The 19617-nt window shown below is 43.4% G+C and overlaps 2 protein-coding genes across 2 annotated transcripts in view; one reads left to right on the forward strand and one right to left on the reverse strand.

Moving 5' to 3' along the window:
* Positions 1 to 11435, forward strand: part of ABRAXAS1 (abraxas 1, BRCA1 A complex subunit) — a 193014-nt gene extending 181579 nt beyond the window's left edge. Inside the window, exon 9 of the mRNA XM_078676299.1 lies at positions 10929 to 11435. Coding sequence (XP_078532425.1) covers positions 10929 to 11350 — 422 coding nt within the window. The 3' untranslated portion in view covers positions 11351 to 11435. The remainder of the gene's footprint in view (positions 1 to 10928) is intronic.
* A 1178-nt stretch (positions 11436 to 12613) lies between these two features.
* MRPS18C (mitochondrial ribosomal protein S18C) overlaps positions 12614 to 19617 on the reverse strand; it is a 62218-nt gene continuing 55214 nt past the window's right edge. Inside the window, exons 5-6 of the mRNA XM_078676300.1 lie at positions 12800 to 12859; positions 12614 to 12710 (exon numbers count right to left, since the gene is read on the reverse strand). Of these exons, the coding sequence (XP_078532426.1) occupies positions 12634 to 12710; positions 12800 to 12859 (137 nt within the window). The 3' untranslated portion in view covers positions 12614 to 12633. The remainder of the gene's footprint in view (positions 12711 to 12799; positions 12860 to 19617) is intronic.

A 19617-nucleotide genomic window follows, 5' to 3' on the forward strand; every position in this document is an offset into this window, starting at 1 on the left:
CCCCTCACCAATGAGGAAACCAATGTCCTGAACAAAGGGCTGTCTTTTGTTCCAACCACCCGACTAGATACTTTCAAACTCCACGTCGAACTGACCGAGTTTTTCAGAAAACTGAGGTTAAAAGCGTTTTTTGAGAACAAAGAGAAACCAATTGACCCAGAAATCACTAACGAAACAGGGCTGAAACTCAAATCCAACTTCACCCCGCCACCTGCCACCGTGCCAGTAGAGATCAGCACCTTCGAGTTGGCAGTATACTCAGAAGTCGAGAAATTACAACCCCAAAACCATTTCAATAATCTTTCGTTCCGAGACAGGGAAATCGTCAAGAAACTCCAAAATGACCCTACTCGCATCATAAAACCAGCGGACAAAGGTGGCGGGATAGTCATCATGAACAAAAGCGACTACGACACAGAATGCCGCAGACTTTTAAGCGACACTCGTAACTACAAGAAATTACAGAGAGATCCATCTAAAGATCTACAAAAAAAGATCATAGAACTAGTGCAAGAGGCTTCTGACGCAGAATACATCTCTAAGCAAGAGGCTGAATATCTCAACACACGTGATGCGAAGGTACCCTACTTCTACATCATGCCCAAGGTGCACAAAGGGGTCACCCCACCACCGGGCAGACCTATAGTGTCAGGGATAAAATCCCTCCTAGAACCGCTGTCACGGTTCTGTGATCACTACCTGAACCCGTTAGTCCAGAAAACTCGATCCTACATCCAAGACACGAAGCATCTCCTTAACATCATCAAAGATGTTAGTTTCGACAGCGAAAAACATCTTTTGGTTGGATTGGACGTGGAGAGTCTTTATACGAGCCTCCCCCAGGATGCCACACTGAAGGTACTCCACGATGTCCTGATGGAGATTGACTGGCAACATCACACACCTCGTCACTTCATTCTGGACTGCGCCACTTTGGCATTAAAAGAGAACTATTTCAAATATGAGGACACATTCTTCCTACAAACTAATGGGACCTCGATGGGCAGTGTCTTTGCGCCGAGCGTGGCGGGGCTATATGTCCACCATTTTGAACAGACCAACATCGAAGCCCCCACGAACCCCTACTCAGCAAATATAACAATTTGGCGTCGATATATTGACGATATTCTCATTGTCTGGGAGGGCAATGAGGAGACACTGAAAGATTTCCTCACGTGGATCAATAACCTTGATCCATTCCTCAAGTTCACCTGCACTAGCAGCCCTACGGAACTAGCGTTCCTAGACCTCAACATAAGAGCTGATCAAGGGGGTTTGACAACGACCACTCATTACAAACCTACATCAAGGAACTCCTTGTTACGCTTTGACAGTTTCCACCCCAGACCCTTGAGGGAGAATCTGCCATTTGGGCAGTTCCTGCGCATACGCCGGAACTGCAGCAACCTCCATGACTTCAAACACCAGTCCAAAGCCTTGGTCCACAAGTTGGAAGACCGTGGTTACCCAACTAGAATCATTTCAAAATCCTGCAAACGAGCACGCAACCAGAACAGGGAGGCCCTCCTTGAAACTGTTGTCAAACCACCAGAAACTCCCTTGATGACATGCGTCACCACCTACAATACCGCCTCAAACCAGGTCTCCAGCATAATTCGCAAAAATTGGAAGATCATCAATTCGGGCACAAGGAACTGGGATCCCCCCCGGTTCGCATACAAGAGAGCACAAAATCTGAGGGACCAGCTGGTTTCCACGAGACCCAGAAAGACACAACTAACAGGCCAGACAATTTTGAATACATGGGGTCTACCAGAACTAACAGGCCACCAACCGTGTTACAATTGCAGCGTCTGCCACCTAACTACCCCTTCCAAAACATTGACACTTGAAATTGGTAAAACCTGGACACAAAGGCAATTTACTAATTGTAACTCGTCTAACCTAATATACCTAATCACCTGTCGCTGCGGTCTGAGATACATCGGTATGACTACCAGAAAAGTCAGAACCAGGATGACCGAGCACAGGAGCACAATGCGCTGTGGCAAAAATATCAGCAAGCTAACCCAACACTTCATCGTGCAAAATCACACCCCTAACGACTTCACCTGGACAGTCATCGAACAATTCGCACCTTCGTGTTGCGATGAGAAAACTCTGCTCTCTAAAGAGCAACGCTGGATTTATCGCCTTTCTACCCATATAGAGGGGCTCAATGATTCTATCCCGTGGAATGCTCTAGCGAGATAAAACGCTTCTATGTAAGTGGTCTGTATCCCTGTCTGCGCTCAGACTCGTGGTCTGTCCCTACTCTGTAGTTGCCCTGTTTGCCCAGACGCCTCCATTCGCTATTGTTGCTTTTTTAACTTCACTGGTCCCTCACGGGCCTTTTTAACTCCCCCCCACGGCGCACGCACTAGAGTGCACATGTTAATATCAATGCTGTACCACTCCGGGTACCGAGGCGCATGCGCGAATGAATAGTGCCAACGCCTCCCATCGCGCATGCGCTACAACCGCCCATCGCGCATGCGCAGCGCTAGCTACCAGCACATGCGCACTACTAGCCAGCGCGACCGCACCCTCTCCCCTCTCCAGGTGATACCTATTGAACCGGCTACTTAAGCCCTTACCTGATCCATGCACAGTTCACTCGGGACACTGGAGCAGGACGATAGGTCGCAGGAGCACGCTGATCGGAAATACCGTGAGTAAACGAGTGATCTCTACACGACGCTCTGGGTAAGCAGCATTTTCTCCCCACAGGTACCATCCTAACTATGACCTTTTACAACGTTTAGGGTCTCCTCTCCCTCCCTGCCAAGTGACCCATGAGGCTTTAACAGCAAGTAGCAAGTGTGAGGAATTATGTACCATACTTACCTGTACCTCACGCTATGCTTGTTTCGCTGTGTAGCCCACCACTGCCACCGCGTTTAATATTTTACCGCCATAGTTCACCTTAGCCATGGCAACCACTCATGGCCAAGTTCTTTGCCGCTCTAGGTCGCTCACGCACACTAGAAGTCGGCCATATGTTGTGTTTTGGTATATACCATTCTCATTGGTTCTCCTTGTATGTCTGTATTGTCTTTGTGTTTTATGTACAGTAAAGTAGAGGGAATCCCCCTCTTACACGTACGGCACCTTAGCGAGTGCAACACTTTTTTACCACACACTGTCACTTAATATAGTTTACCATCACTCACACATACTCATTGGTCCTGAGGAAAGCCAGTTTTAATCAAAAGGCCTGGCTGAAACATGTAGACCACAAGGACGTAGGAGCTCTTAATACACTCCACATCGTCCACAGCCTTTTTATCTTGCTAACAGGGGCCCAGGTATTAAATTTACCTCTTACCCTCGGGAACTGGGACCACCTGTATAGCTTTTAACCTTTCACTCTCATTCTCACTAGCACTGCACACTCAGCAAGAATACCAGCTCCTCAGTAATCTGGAGTCGCAGCACACCCGGGACACATTCGGTGTCACTGTGGTGGGCCCGATGATGAAGCATGACACCAACTAGGTTGGTGTGTGAGGGCTTCATGTCCAAACCTAAGGGTTTGCCCGCAGATATACCTTCTGAGTTCCACTAAATACAACGTAGCTAGTCCTATATTGATATTTCTAAGTAGTTTTAAATGCCAAGTCGAAGTGGCAATAAGCTGCAAACACAGGCACTAAAAAGGCATTTCTGAGACAGGTTTGAAAGGCTACTGGTGGGAGGCACAATCTGTGCTGCAGGCCCACTAGTAGCATTGATTTACAGGCACTGGCTGTGTGGTATATCACTGTGCAAGGGACTTACAAGTAAACTAAATATGCCAATATGTATATATCAATGTTTTCAGGTTTAGGGGAGAAGCACATGCACTTCAGCACTGGTCAGCATTGGTAAAGTGCTTAGAGTCTTAAAGCCAACAAAAAGGTCAGAGAAAGAGGAGAATGAAGGCAAAAGGTTTGGGGTGACCTTCAGAGAGGGCCATATTCCAACAGGTGTAGAGAGGTATCTGCTAGACCTGCCTTCTGACGATGTAAAATGTAGGAAATTATATCCCTCACCTTAACTTAGAAGGGATCTAATTGCTTGGAGATACCCTTTTCCAATGGAGTGCATAGCATGCACGAGTATTAGGTCTGTGAGCCTCTCACAAGATCGGCATACACTCTTTTGGGAGGTGTAGGTATTATTATTATTATTATTATTATTATGCGTTCTTATATAGCGCTCGATTACCCGTAAGCATTTCGGCGCTTGCCTTGGGAACCCGTCCTGGCTTTTTCCCTGTGAAATACCCGTACTGGGTGTCCCCAAGGTGAAAGCCAGGCATCCCGCCGCAGGGGGGCCGTAGTGGAGATTAAGCAGGCTAATGCCCAGAGCTGCAGAGTGTGAACCCGTGATTCGAGTAGGCACCGAAACGAGAATTATCGAGTCCGTGGATATTTGGGCTCAAGACCCTGCCGCGTCGGGAATTGAACCCTGGTCCCGGGTCTGACCTCTGCTTCAGTGTCTACCTCCTCTAACCAGTGAGCCACACTTATCCAGACTGTACAACCTCAGGTTCCAGATTGCTTGGGGTCTGGGTACCAGATTATGCATTTTTGCTGTGTAGAAAGGTCTGGTCTGATTGAAAGCTTCTGTGGGCTTATGGACATTTCAAATAACATGGAGTACCAGGGCTGTCTGGCCCCATTTGAAGCCACTAGGATGAAGGCCATGGAGACTTGCCACATTAATCTTCAGGGCTCGAAAAATCCACTCACTATTACGAGCCAGATTTAATCAGGACAAGGTATTTGTAGGGCCTACTCGCATTTCTGGCAAGCTGAAAATCCTCTAACTTCAGTCAGAAAGAAGAGTAAATGTAGTAAGACAAACTGACTTTTGACCTCTGTCTCTGAAAGCAACACAAATGTGACAAGATAACATTTAAAGGCATCTTTATTGATCACATAGTGAATGAGCATTCGGGGATGAAAAATAAAATGGTAAGGAATTACCATTTTAATTTTCCTCTCTGGGGCTTTGGGAGTAATTTAAGTGGGGCGACGCTCCTCCACTCCAACGGAGGCGCTGCCCCTTGAGAGGTACTGGTGATTAACGGGGTGGATAGGGATAAGGAAGTAGGTATTCTTAACATCTGCTGTTGTCTTTTGGGAGAAGGAAGTACTTTGAGTAAACACCCTTTCCCCATTGGTGTGGGAGCAATGACTGGATGGTGGCCTTTTGAAGGAGCATTTGAGCTTCCTCCTGTAAGAGAGTAAGGTAATGATGATTGCCTTGGCGGTATGTTGGGTGGATGTTATGCAATTGTAAGCCATTGCCCTGTCGGACTACCGCTAGGACCCATTGATAAAAGGAGATTTCCATGACATGAGTGGTAAAATCCCTTGGTCTTACCCCAATAGGAGCTGTGCAGTTGCAGAGGAGTGTGTGGGAGACTCCGTTTTTGGAAGCAGAGGCTGCGTTACCAGGACCACTTATACCCATGCCCTTGTTGCCCTGCAGCCTCCTCTTGAGTACCCCTACCTGGACCAGGAGTCATAAAACGCCTGCTGCTGTTACGTTTGGAGCTGACCAGCTGGTGTGGTCTTGCCTCACCCCTTGGATTGTTACCTGAGAAAATTGGCCTTTGAGGTGTTAAGACAGGAGGGCAACTGTAAACTTCGCAGTTGTGGTGTCTTTTTTTCATGTTCTCCAACATCTCATCCACTTGGGTCCCAAAAATATATTCTTCATCAAATGAGATGTTGAAGAGGTGTTGCTGGTCCTCCGGATTAAAGCTCAAGAAATTAAACCATGTATGCCTGCGAAGCAAAACACTAGTATTTGGTGTCCGCGGCGTCCAGGGCACAATGGTCTGTTGCATTGGGGTTTGTTTTCCCCTCTGAAACCAGTTCTACACCCCTTTTCACATGGCCAACAGGGAGGTGTTATATGAGTGCCTCCATTTTGTCCCAGTGAAACCTACTATACCCTCAATAGTAACCCCACCAAATTAACAATGCACCATTGGAAGGTTGCGCTAACCATTACCTGCTTACTGATGGCGTTAACTTTCTTTATCGAAGGGTGGGGCGCCTAATGTTGCCTGTTTGTCTTTCTGGCAGTATGTGCCACCAGTGAATTTAGGAGGGGCCTCAACTCTGATGTAAAAATGGTAATTGGAGAAGCCTTGTACTTTTCCACACGTGATGTGACAACTCTTGCCCTGACTCAATATTTAAAATTGTCAGGGTTGGACTTGAGCACTGACAAAATTTGCACCCTGCATTATGTTTTAAAGAGGGTCTGTTCCAGAAAGTAGTCTTCCTTCTCAATATTATGCATGGCGACTTTATGGTGGTGAGCCGCTCTTTGCAGGATAGCATTGTACAACATAGTATCATCTGGCAGTAATGGTTTGGCCGGATAGGGCTCTCGATCTTGGTCATCAGGGCAGGCTGCCAGAGTCTGAAAAAGAATGTACTGACCCTTCTGGATGGTTAGGTGGAGGAGATTGTGAGACTGACTGGTGGTGGTGTGAGCGCCGGAGTATAGGAGGTTGAGAAGGAGGACTTGCTGTCTGGTACCTGTGCTGTTTGAGCACAGGGTGTCGAGGTCCCTCATAGACCATCTTCTCCTCAAAAGTTAACCTCAGTTTTTTCGAAAGCCATGTGCTGGGTGGCTTTAGCTGAAGTGGTCTGGCTGAAATCATGCATGTTTCAGGGCGAATGAAGAGTTTTCACTGCCATCTTGTTATTTGGGTAGTCTCTCCAGGATGGGAGCCTCGGAGGTAGAGTCAAAGGGGTCCTGGGCTTCGAATTGGGGTTGTGTTTCGAATGCACTCCTGCTGCTCAATTCAAGTCCGTAGATGGAGGCTCGGTTCCATGCCGGCGAGAGGGCATGAAGGCAAGGAGGGGCATGGCTTAATGCACTTGAGCGGATGGTGGCCTGGCTCTAAATTTTTGTAAAAAATGCTGACTGGAGTCCAAGGGCAAAAGCAGACAGGAGGCGGAGGCTTTTTAATTGGCTGGCTGTGGGCTTGATGCCAGACTCCTGCAGGAGAGGTGCTCTGCCACGGTGTAGGGCTGTTTGACTAGGTGGGATTTTGGTCCTGCTCAGGCCCTTGGGGGTCTTCTTCTTGCATGGTCTCATCAGCGCTAACAATGAAGGGTTTACCTCTTCTCCTTCAGAGGATTTCAAAGTCAGCATTTTGGGGCTGGGTGTGGGTTGAGCAGCCGGGCTTTCGGAGGGGACCACTTCTTCCTCTTTGACGTCAAGTGGGTCTTGCTCGCCAAAGATGTCTGTGTGTCAAATAACAGTCTGTGCTGCATTATCAGGTGCGCCCAGTGCCTTTCCCCCTCGTATCTCAACATCTTCACAGGAATACTTGGCATTATACTGTGTGCTGAATTGGAAAGGTGTGTGCTCCATCTTAAAGCAGACTCAGTAGTTGAAGAGGGCTGGGGCCACCAAAGACTGAGCGATGTCCAACCGGCGTTAAATCGCCTGGTTGCGGTCAAGGGTAGAAATAATGTTGTACTGTTATGAGGAATGGGTGATGTGACTGTTGCCAGTTGCCATAGTAAAATAGTTGTAGCCGGGCCCCAAATCGGTGTGACAAATGCATTGGTCTCAGAATGTGTTTTCGAATGTATTTAGTTACAGCCTAAGGTGAAATCAGTGCCCATGAACATTGTGGACTAAATCAGGAGTCATACAACATCCTGTTACTCAAAGCTTCTTTAAAGAAAAACAACGTGTAATACCCGAGCCCAATACTAGACGCCAGGAATATTCAAAGCATGTGTATCTAGAGCTGCACATGCTATGATCACTCAATAACTGTTTCAGAATAACAAAGACAATTGTGTTCCACTCTTGGGGCTAACGTAGGCTGGCGACTCAGTTCACCCTATTTGAAATTAGATTCAGTTTATTTTGCAGAGTTACATATAAAAAATATTAATGTGTGTGTAAAATAGAACCATGTATAAAATATGAATTCACATTTGATGTTAGGATAATTAACCCTTTGTTCCAGCATGCCAGGCTTGTTGAACTACTGCTAAGGTATACATACAGCTGCTCTCACAACGGACAACAAATTGGCAGCTATCAAACCTGTAGCCACTGTTACAGCCACCATGTGCATATTATCCTAATTAATAACTCTGATCCCAATATCGCCAATCAGTAAAAAAAAAAAAAAGTAGAAGTACACCTCCCTAGTGTGGCAGAAAGCCCCACCGAGCCATATTAGTCACTCCGTAGTTGGCAAGAAGGATAAAACCAGGATGGGCAGAAAGCCCCACCGAGCCATATTAGTCACTCCGTAGTTGACAAGAAGGATAAAACCAGTATGGCCACGCATTCACTAACAAAATCATTGTTTACTGAAGAGGTGTGGCAGCTCCTACCACACAAGTCACAATATTAACCTTTAGAAACCCCGAAAGTACTGTGCCACTCATACAACCGTATCAGAACAGATACATAACATTACTATGGAGACTTCAGGTTGTCCGTTAATGCATCATTATTTAATGTCACTAATTGATGAAGATTACTCGACTCGCCAACTGGAAGCGCTTTTCTTTGCCACCAAGCAGCTTGAAATGACAACGTAGATAACTTTCTTTGCATAAAAGAAGTTGTTTTTCAGATTTAAAAAAAATCAGATATAGGGTAGAGATTCTCAAGCAGGTCAATTCTATTAGGTTTCTTGTCTCCTGAACCAATGCTGTGAACTTAGTGTAGAGTGAAATAGTCACACCGGTGTACACAGCTCCCTCTTCTCTCTGGATGACCTTACTGACGAGTCCGCGTCTTGATAATTGTGTATTTTAGTATATTGGGCTTTAGTGGGATCCCATGGGCAGGCATCTATGCCAACTTTGCACAATAAACATCTCAGAAAGCATCTGCCAAAAAGTTCCATAAGCATGTTTCTCACATGAACCTCCATTCCAACCCTACTCGTAGATTACAGTATTCAGAGTATGTAAAAGGTATTCTGTTGCAATTGTGCCTCAGCTTTATTTTTTGCCTTCGCATCTGGGACCTTTATCATATGCATTAGCTTCTCATTGATGGCATCATGATCTTCAGTATCTGAAATATGTCAGTTAGCCTCCTGTTTCCTGACTGTTCATCCCTTTTTTATTTTTCTTGCACCAGTGTGTGAGATTTGACATCAGCGGTTCTCTTGTTGTCTGCTGTGTTCACCTCTGCTTCTTCATTGGCCACAGTTGATGTGTCAGATGAGTTGGTGAATGTCTTCTAGTCTTACAGAAACTTCGATAACCTTTGCTCTGCTTTGTGGTAGGTGAGTGCAGCACCGCCCAGACGAAGCAGAAACGAGGAATAAAAATAGATGTTGTTGAAGGAAGTCCTCCATTGTGCTACACACTTTTCGAAGCAACAAGAGATATTCTTGGTTCTTTGCAGAGTTAAGAAGACAAATAGCCTTCCTTCACTCTTCAGACGTTGCTGCAGTTCACCTCAGTGCAACAGTACCTCAACTGAAGATGACAGCATTTAGATTTAGGAAATATAGTCCGCATTTCGACAATTCCACAGCTACAGAACACAGGTGATGCAGGGTAACTGGACCAGTATAATAGCAGACCCTCTGAACTGCCTCCATACAGCACCTCTGAAGTGATTTTCGGGGAGAATTCTGTGCTCCCCGAAAATTCGGGGAACATTTTCGGGGAGAATTCTGTGCTTTGATGAGATGGCAGTCTGCACTCATCCGCTCTACTCTGGATCAGCGCATTTTGAATTTTAGGATGAATTTATACTCGTGGGGGTAAAACGCAATTATTTATGTATCTTCTAGTGTATTTTTCAGCCTAGCTTAGAATATTTACATATCCATGTTTATCATTATTGTATGCTGTAATTGGTGATTATCTTGGACTGAAGAGAGAGAGAAAGAAAGAAACAGTTACCAGCTCTCCGGCTAAAACAGGTCTGCTATTTTTACCAACTTTGCAATATAATTGAAGTGAATTTACATCAGCATTATGGTAAAGGTGATGAACGGAGAAGATGGTATAGGGTTGTGCTGTGGTTAGTTCCTAATTTTTCCTCTCTTAAATTAACCTTTATTTCATACCAGATTGTCTCTTGCCATTGGTTGTAAGCAAAACCAAGATAAGCCATTTAACATTAAGTAGGAGCCAATGTACTTAGTGAGTAGTAAGAAGAGAAATTACATGTAACATTGAGCCTTACCTTAGGAGGTGGGATTAAACCGTGACCTGGTATCCCACGAATCTAAGACTCTCAGTTACAGTTAAGTAAACTATTCATATCATGAGCTGCTACTGAAACAGACTGATGCAAGGCCCTGTCTGTGTCCTCCCTCACACCCCATTTCTCGTCTATTTTTTCACTGTGTTAATTGTGCAGGGCTATGTACGAGAAACTCTCTTGGATGAAACAGTAAATTAACCCTTTGTATGATTTACTTATGGCAAACGTTGTGCTGAAAGTTTGCGTGGGATTGGCATGTGCCAGCAAATGACCACAGAAGGTTTGGGCGATACCACCTGAGAAAGGTAGTCCAAAACAGTATACAGGTTTTGTTTTTAAACACGCATTTAGTCTTCTTTAGATATGCCTCCTGTAAACCAGATTGTAAGGAAACAAAGGAAGAGAGCGTATCAATGTTGTCACAACCATCATGCCTGGAGAGATGTTTGTGAAACTTGCTCAACCCCTTCGATGCTTGTGACGGAACCATTCCGTCATCAGTCACGGTTGAGCTGTGCTGATGACGGAATGGTTCCGTCACGACCGCACCCTGTTCTGGAATGTCCAGCACAGGGGCGGAATCGGCGCCGCACGGAAGCGGTTAATGTTTTACCATGTGAATATCATAGACAAAAACACAACTGTGACTTTGTATAAATAAAAACTGTTGTACCCTGTGGATTACTAATATCAATGTACTTGTCTAACAGGGGACCAGCCAACTCCCGGAGATGAGGAAAAGGAGAATGTATTCCTGTGTCAAGCATTGCGGGCATTTTTCCCAAGCTCCAAACTTCTTCAGACATGTACTGTCTCACTACTTGGAAGGCAGATTCCGCACCACTGCCACAGCTCAGACCAAAACCTAAATATAGCGGACAAACTCACATTGATGTTGGAAGACAGCGACTATCCAGATATTGATGTAAGGCAGGGCAGCAAACGCAAGGTCAGTACAATCCAGGAAGAGCGAAAAGCATTGAAGAAGTCAAGGCTTTGGCAACTTCAGAGAAAGTCCAAGAGAAAAACTGACAAAGAACAAATACTGACATTAAGTGGAACAGAGACGGAAGAAGACCTTTCAGAACCACTTGCAGACGGTCAAGCATTTCCACAATCACCTACTTTCTAATGTAGTCTGTCTCCCAAATTCTTGTTTGTTTCTATTTAAAGGCTAATTCATGAACTGGAATAAAAAAACATTGTAAAACATGCAATTTGGACTTCATCCATTATCATTGTATTCTTGCAAAGGAATTGAGTGCTTGACATGCTTTGCAAGACACAAACCTCAGGTTCCAACTTCTTATTGATTCTGTAGCAAAAGTGTTTGGTTAATTCGTATTGTGTAAGATACATGCAAAACAGAATGCATGTGGGATATACTGGGTCACCTGCTCCCAAGAAGCCATTAATAGGTGTGTTTCTCGACCAGGATTCTCAAAGAACCATCAGGATGGGAACGCTTCTTAATTATGGCCCACTGTGTCTTATTTAAAGGTAGGGTCATTAACATAAACCTAGGAAAACTACAATGGCAGGTCCTAACTGTTCTCCAGTTAGGCCAAGGATTACAAGGTGGTAGTAAAATGTTTGGTTCTTACTACCCCCAGTAAATACTAATAGCCAGGCTGATGCTTAATGTCTCATATTGCAAAAATTCCCTCAAAACATGGGGAATTACAGGTAAAATTGGTAAGTGATGTACCGAATTATGCATGTATCAGAATTTAACACGCTTTTGCCCTAGGTAAATTTGTCACACGCTTGACCTTTCACAGTTTGCTAGGGTAAAATTGCAGGATGTGTAGTAGTTATTGGATCACTCAGAATTACAGTTTCTGTGCAAACCCTGTTTTTGCACAGTTGGGAACTTACTCATCAAGAGGGCCTTAACATATTTAAATGAGGATGCAAGAACATCCCATCAAGATCTGCAAACCTTTTGGTGCAGAGCTCTCAGAAGGCTGTGTTAAACTTTCTCTTGCACATGACTACCCTTTTTCTCTACTTGAGCAAGCAGGTAGCAGGAATGTAAAATGGAGAAAAGCGAGAATTATGGACAATGTATATCCTTCTGTCTGCCTTCCGAAAGTTGAAACATAATAACCTTCCTTACCCCTGTATAAGTTCAACCTGCCCGCTTGTTGCTTTTGGTACAGTAGCTACAATGTTTTTAAAAAGGAGAGTGCTCAACTCAAGAAAAGCATTATACAGCAGCAGCTTTGCGAAACAAAACACTAGCCCTTAGCGTTGTGCACATTTAAAGCTTATCAATGGCATTTTGCCATTCTTTTGTGTATCCGTCCCACAGGAGTTTAGGAAGTGCATTTGACTAAACAACGAGATGTGTTTGCACAAAATGTATTTAGAAATGTTGCAGTACACAGTGAGGCATTATCTTAACAGCATACTTTATTCAGGATGTCGGATGTCACATATTTTTGGGTCATTGAGGAACGCTGGATCTTTGTAGGTAACCGGCATAAATCCTGCAAGAAGAAGAGGACTTGTGTTAGTCAAATGGACTACTTGATAATGACGGCCCTGTTGCTTGAACATTCTTCATGGTGTTGCTTACCCATTATGTGAGCCCTTTTAATGGCTTTGGAAATCTCTTTCTGTTTCTTTGCACATAAGCCTATGAAAGTCAAAATAAGTATACATTAGACACACAATAAAAGCTAACTGAACAAGAAATATTTTTGTTGTAGTTGCATTACCCTCTGTATTTTGGATTATGGCTAACGTGTTTGCTGACTGTCTGATGTAAATCCAGGTGCAGGGCACACTCCAGTCATCTACTGTTGGATTTGGAATATCACAGCTTTTTTTTCTTTAAGCAGTTATTCGCTTCAATTTTAAGCAAACATCGAATGATTGGTGAACACTTTCCCTGAAACTCATGATGCACAGCATGTGGATCTACCACACACGCAGCAAGATTGTTACAGCAAAGTAAAGGGAGAGGAGTTGGCCTAACGGCTAGGGCGGTCGACCTCTAATCTGGGGAACTGGGTTCAAGTCTCGGCAATGATGCTGAACATCCTGTGATTCTGGGCAAATCCCTTAATCTCCCGTGCCTAACAAAAATGAATGTGTGTCCTCATGTAACGTAACTGGTGCTATGTAAAGCGCTCTGATACCCGAGTCGGGTCAAGTTCGCGCTATATAAAATTCTGCAACAAAAAAAAGTGGCCTTTATCCTATTGACTATATCAGATAATCCACAGCTGCAAGTACTTACACATTACGTCATTATTAGGGAATGCTATAGTTCTCATTTGAGATGATAATATTACACGGGCCTGTAGCTTTACTAGTATATATTTATATGTGTGCTTGTGAGAGGCTCAGCGCAGGAAGCCGTTTACAGGATGGCTGATTGGTGAGCTTAGAGATTCATTTAGTTGCAAGTTCTACAAATAAAAATAAAAACTTGATGGAATCAAGTAATCAAAACTACTACTGGATAGAATACCTAACAGGGGGGCGTATATGTGCCTTACCAACAGTGACCCAAGAACAAGACATAACTTAATGTTAAGTATACTACTGTAGGTAATGAGGCGAAATTATGAAGCAACACATGAGCAATGATGTAACTATAAAGAACAGCAATGTTTACTGTATAAGAATACATGTACAAAAATTCTGGTGTAAACAAATATGATTGTGCCTTTTATGATGCAATATAATAATTTAAAAAATGTTTTAAAAAATACTGCTGGATTTTGAAGTGTTTGGAGTGAAGCAGGTGGGGTTATCCCAGTGGTGCTGCCTTCCCAGTTTCTCTCATACATTCTCCTTGTCCCAGTGGCACGATTGGGAACGGAAAGGAGGTGACCAGAAATCTAATCTATCTCTTTGTCCAGAAGGGGATGGGTTCCTGATAAGGTCAAATAATATTGAGCTGAAATATCAACTGGCATTTTTGGTTAGTGATTTCCCTCACGTTTGACCTTCATTATCTGACAGGAAGAGGGTAGCAATTATGGAAAGGTTTGAATGGTCAGAATATGCCACTGATCTCCTGCTTAGACTACTTATTAGGTTTTTATATTTTAAAGTGTGTCACCAAGAGACCTCTATCTTAATCCAGAAGTGCACCACTTTACATGTGGAAAGTAGAGGTACTTCTTGTGGACTCCCCCGGGAGGTCATGCTTATATGTTGATTATTGGGCAGGCCTCTTGCTAGACCATGTCCTTCGAGGCGAGGTAGAGTTACAGCTGCCAGAGTGCTGGTCGTAGACTGGGAAAAAGACCTCATTACAGCTCTGTGATGGGACACAGAAATGTACTCACTTTCAAGTAGTTTACAAACACAGGGAATCTTCTTGTTAAGCCAACTGCTGTCTCAAACCATGCTGGTACGGCGCAGCCAAGTTCACTGGAGTAGCATGTCAGAAGACCAACTGAGATAGTACAAAATGTTTACCATTGAAACATTTTATTGCTAAAACGTGTTTTTATGAAAAAAAAATTGCAAAAGGCTGCAGTTCTCTATTGGGGTGGGGGGGGTGATTGTTAAAAAATGACTTTTGCGAGAGAACTTTCCTCTGTGAGTAATCTGCAAACTAAGTTGGCCATGGCCCATGAATAGACAGATGTAAAGGTCCTCTTGCCATAGAGATCTTCAGCAGTTGCTACCACTATGTCAATTTGCCTAAGAGTCCTCCTGCACCAACCAGAACCTCATGGTTTTGTCTGTGCCCATCCAGGAGCTGCGTGTATTTTTTTTAACCCACAAACATGTTGTATGTCAGAAATTACTTAAGCTCACAATGTGGAAGTTTCTTCAAAGTCATTTTAGGATACCTTTACAACCGCCCTTTTATTTTTTTTTGCAGCGTTTTATATAGCGCAAACTTGACCCGAATCGGGTAACAGAGAGCTTTACATAGCACCAGTTACGTTACAAGAGGACACACATTCATTTTTGTTAGGCACAGGGAGATTAAGGGATTTGCCCAGAATCACAGGATGTTCAGTGTCATTGCCGAGACTTGAACCTAGTTCCCTAGATTCGAGGTCGACTGCCCTAACCGTTAGGCCAACTCCTCTCCCTTTACTTTGCTGTAACGCTCTTGCAGCTTGTGTGGTAGATCTACGTCCTTACTCTTCTCAGTCACTGTTCATACTGTCAGTAACAAACTAGTTTGTTGCAGGCTAATTGTGTTGTGCCTTGTTCTACCGGTTTTATTTAGCGATACACCTGTGTGGGAGTCAATGTGATTTACAATACACAACTATATTCCGAGTACACATTGCATTTCAAAGACTCCACATTGGTTATAGGTTACCTAGAGTGGAATTGGCTCCAACTGAACTGTAAATTCTGCGTACAAAAGATATGTTCTATTGTGCAATGTATGCAACCGTTGGGCTGGTGAGTAAGTTACAAAGGACGTAAATCTGTGCACACAATAGTGTGACTGAGTTTCAAACTATGCATTATAAATAACTGGAAATATCCCCAAAAGGACTTTACAAGCATGCCACTTAGTGACATGGTTTGGAAATGAAGAATATTAAGGCTGACAGTTCGGTCAGCTTACAAGAATTGCTAAGAGCAAAGGTCATTAATGTTACGGAGTTTAACGTGTTTTGCTTGGTTTTAGTTAGAATTGTTATTTCCTTTGTAACATAAATCAGGGTTACAAATGACTCTTATAATACAGTACGAAAGCCATGAAACTGGTAGAATACGTTTATTACATAACTAGTAGCTAGTATCAGGCCCATACTAGATAACACACCCTCGAACAAGAGCCGGAGGCCGCCAAGCACATCCTTTCCAGAACGCACATACGAAGAACTGAACAAATCCCTGCTCAATGTAAATTTTTCCATATTACGACCATCAGCATCTGTTCTAATGATGGTCCTAATGTGAAAGTTTATGAAGTGCTAATTTAACATAGCTAAAGTTTAGAAGATTAGCGTATTGTGTAGATTTGCTCCCTCATTCCTTTAGGAGAGAAAAGCCTCAGCAATGTTATTGTTAGATTGGCAGTATTTGTTCATAAACGTACAGTGTGCCTGGTCCTTCATCCCACTAAGTTTAGATACACAGATTAACACTTTTAGTATTGCGGAGCATTTCTGGGCTGGTGCCCCTAAAAGTATAAGATTTATTCTCACTCTCTTCACATGTTTCTTGCAACCACATACTATGTAGAAAGCTGGCTGGCCCTTTACTTCTTCATATATTGGGACAAGGATACTTCAGTTCAGACCTCCTCCCAATCACTTCACTTACCATGCTTTTTTGTTGGGCTCTGTGGGACCTTCTTCGTAACCCATTGTCTAGAATGACTCCATGGGTCATAACCAAACTCAATTTCAGCATAATCTCGAGCTCATTTTTGAAGTTGTACGCTGCTGGGTAGCTTGTTCTTAATATATCACTTCAGTCTAAGTTCCAACTAACTGCCTGAAGTTGGGACCCTATTAAGCAACAAAAACCGTATTCCCATGCAGAGCTTAAATTCAATCGTGCTTCCCACAATGCCAACTGACCCACCTCATATCACTTCTACACATAATCGGAAAGCTACCTTTGACAGGCATCGCCAGAATCTCAGTCCCAAATGTTTAACAAAATGTTGTAGTATTGCTGGCTGCGACTTAAAATATTTAATGTGGGCAGATACCTTCCAAAAAGCAACAGGGGCAATTTCTATATATATTTTCGAGCCAAATTCTTTTGATCTTAGCCACATTTAATTTCAAACCACGGAAACCAAAATATTCCTCTGCCCTTTCTGTTTTTAAGACAGTTTTCATGTTGCTAGCAGTATCATCGGAGTACAGTTGAAACAAGGAGCTGCCAGTTTATCCAGTTTAGATCTGCTCTAGCGGGCTTGTTTTCTTTTTGGGGCATTTCAATTAAGGGGGGTGGTGGAAGGCAAAGCTGTTGTGGGGGATTGTGAACTGAAAGCCTCCTCTGAGAACAAATTCCTCATCTGTTGCCTTCTATTGCTTTATATTTTTTTTTATTTGGGCCAAGATACTTTTTTAACAAAACAAAAAGGTGAAATGTACATTCATGGGAAAAACTTGCTGTTTGCAGCTGCCACTCACAGACCTCAAACAATACTTTTAATATCCTCATTTCTTGCAATCATTTTACTCTATAAAAACTTCCCTTTCATACAATGATCACTGTACTGCCTCCTTAAGTTTTCCCTGGTAATTCTTTATCTTCTACTATGGTCACATTCTCAAGTGGCCTCAACTGTTGCCCACCTGAAAAAAGCAGTCCTTTTCTGTGTGCTTGCGTCTCTCTGCCAGAGAATGTGGATTCCCCTCAAGAACGCAAAGCCCTCAGAGCACCATGATTGCTCACTTCCAGCACAAGGAGATCAAATGCCAACTGTCTTTCATGCTTCTGTCTCGAGCTGCACCATAAACAGAACACAGCCCTACTGGGGCTCCCTAAAATGATGGGATGAATAGGATTGTGCTTTATTGGTACTACTAGCACACCCACTGTAAGCAAACAACCTGGACAAAATCTTGTGGAAGGAGGAGATCTTGCTGTCGAAAGGAATGCAGCGTTGATGGCACTGACCATGAGGTTATGGTCATTTGCAGACTCTGCCCATGGCAACAAATGGCTGTGGGCAGGTACCCTTAAAATCTACCAGGAAAAAATCGAACCCTACTACATAAAGAAAGATACATGCAGTGACCTAGAGTGTTAATGAGTGGCATATATGTCCAGAAAATTATGCAGTCAACAAGCAATAAAGAGGGCCCACTCCACATCACTGAGGCCAGCAAGAGTATAGGGTCGAAAAAACGTATTTTAGTGGGCAAATACACCCGACTACTAAAACCAGTGGCTTTTAAGGGATGGTAAGGTATATGATCCCTATGGAAACCAGGCATATCTATAAATTCTATTACTGAAATTGTTTCAGTATTTTATGTGAACCCTTTATAAGAAGATAGCATTTTGGACGTATGGTGGGCCCAACGAGCACACAGGAGCTGAAGTTTATTTTGCTTATATGGTGCACACAGTATCATATAATTGTTTCTGGGCAAAGAAGCATTAAGGTGGGATGCATGGTGACTTTTACAATGGATGAGATAAGTGTTTACACGATCAGTGGTAGGAAAGGAAGGGGTAAAAGAGTACAGGACTAAATAGTTAACAAGGATGACACTGTCCAGGTAAACATTAACAAAGGATGCATACTGACAACATAGAAAAGAGCAGTTGGTGCCATGTCTGGTATAAATCTGGGTCTCGTACAAAATAGCTAGGCCTTATATACCGAAAACAGAAGAAGCACGGTTACACCTAAATATTATACAATTTCAGCCAACATGAGTAAGAGACATAAGGGGAGATCAAATATTTGGATTAAAATGTATAGAACAAGTGGATCTCGAGCCTCGATCTGAACTGCATCATTAAATCTGAGTGGCAGACTTTCTGGGCAGGTTATTTCAGATTTGATGGAGAGCCAATGAGAATCAATGTTCAGCTCTCTATTTACACCTGGGTGTGGAGGTTGATCATGAGCTGGCCAACCAGTGATCCTAGAAAGCATCAGGGGGTGTATGTTATGATGTGTGCTGTGCCGTCTACAGATGTGGATAAAAATAGACTTTGAATGTTTCGGGCACCCAGTACAGAAAATAAAAAATGAATGGTTATAGAGAATGCAGCTACATTAGCAGGAGAGCTATATTCACATGAAGTGTGTTTATGAGAGGTGCTATTACAGTGGATAACGTCACCGCATTGCAACAAAAGTTGTTTTCCACTGCTGTGACATCACCAATGGAACCAGTGATTCCCCCTTGACCTTGAAATGAATCCATACATAACACAAAGTTGTAAATGGAAAGCTGTCAGTGACCAGGAAGTTTCCACCTTGGGGCTCCAAGTGGCATCATAGACAACTCGAGCGTTGCTTTTTTTCTACTTAATGTCTCTCAGAACCCCTGGGTAGAAAACCACCCCATTGTTGATAGCCGGCCATCAACAATGTTATGTTATGTACAGCTCCCTCCAACATTCCCACAAGTCTAGGGGAAGTTATGCAGAACGCGAAAACGACCAATCCACAATTCTAGATATTGTACATTTGTGGAATAAATGTAGGTTGGATCAACATGGAAGGAGATTTTCTTGTTTGCAGAAAAATCTGTGAAACAATGTGGGTTCACAGTATTTGTGGAATGTGGATTTACAGAATTTGCCTATTTATGATTAAGTTATGTATATTTTCTGGTAGCAAATGCAGATCTATTTAAATGAATGCTAGCATCTATGGGAAAAAGGCAAAACATTATCAGAATGAGGCTCAAATGATCACAATGTATTATTCCAGTGTGAGAACCTCAGCCCCGGCATGAAGTGTGGCTTTGGGGTCGG

The sequence above is a fragment of the Lissotriton helveticus genome, chromosome 2_1 (genome assembly GCF_964261635.1).
Source record: "Lissotriton helveticus chromosome 2_1, aLisHel1.1, whole genome shotgun sequence".
NCBI lineage: Eukaryota > Metazoa > Chordata > Amphibia > Caudata > Salamandridae > Lissotriton > Lissotriton helveticus.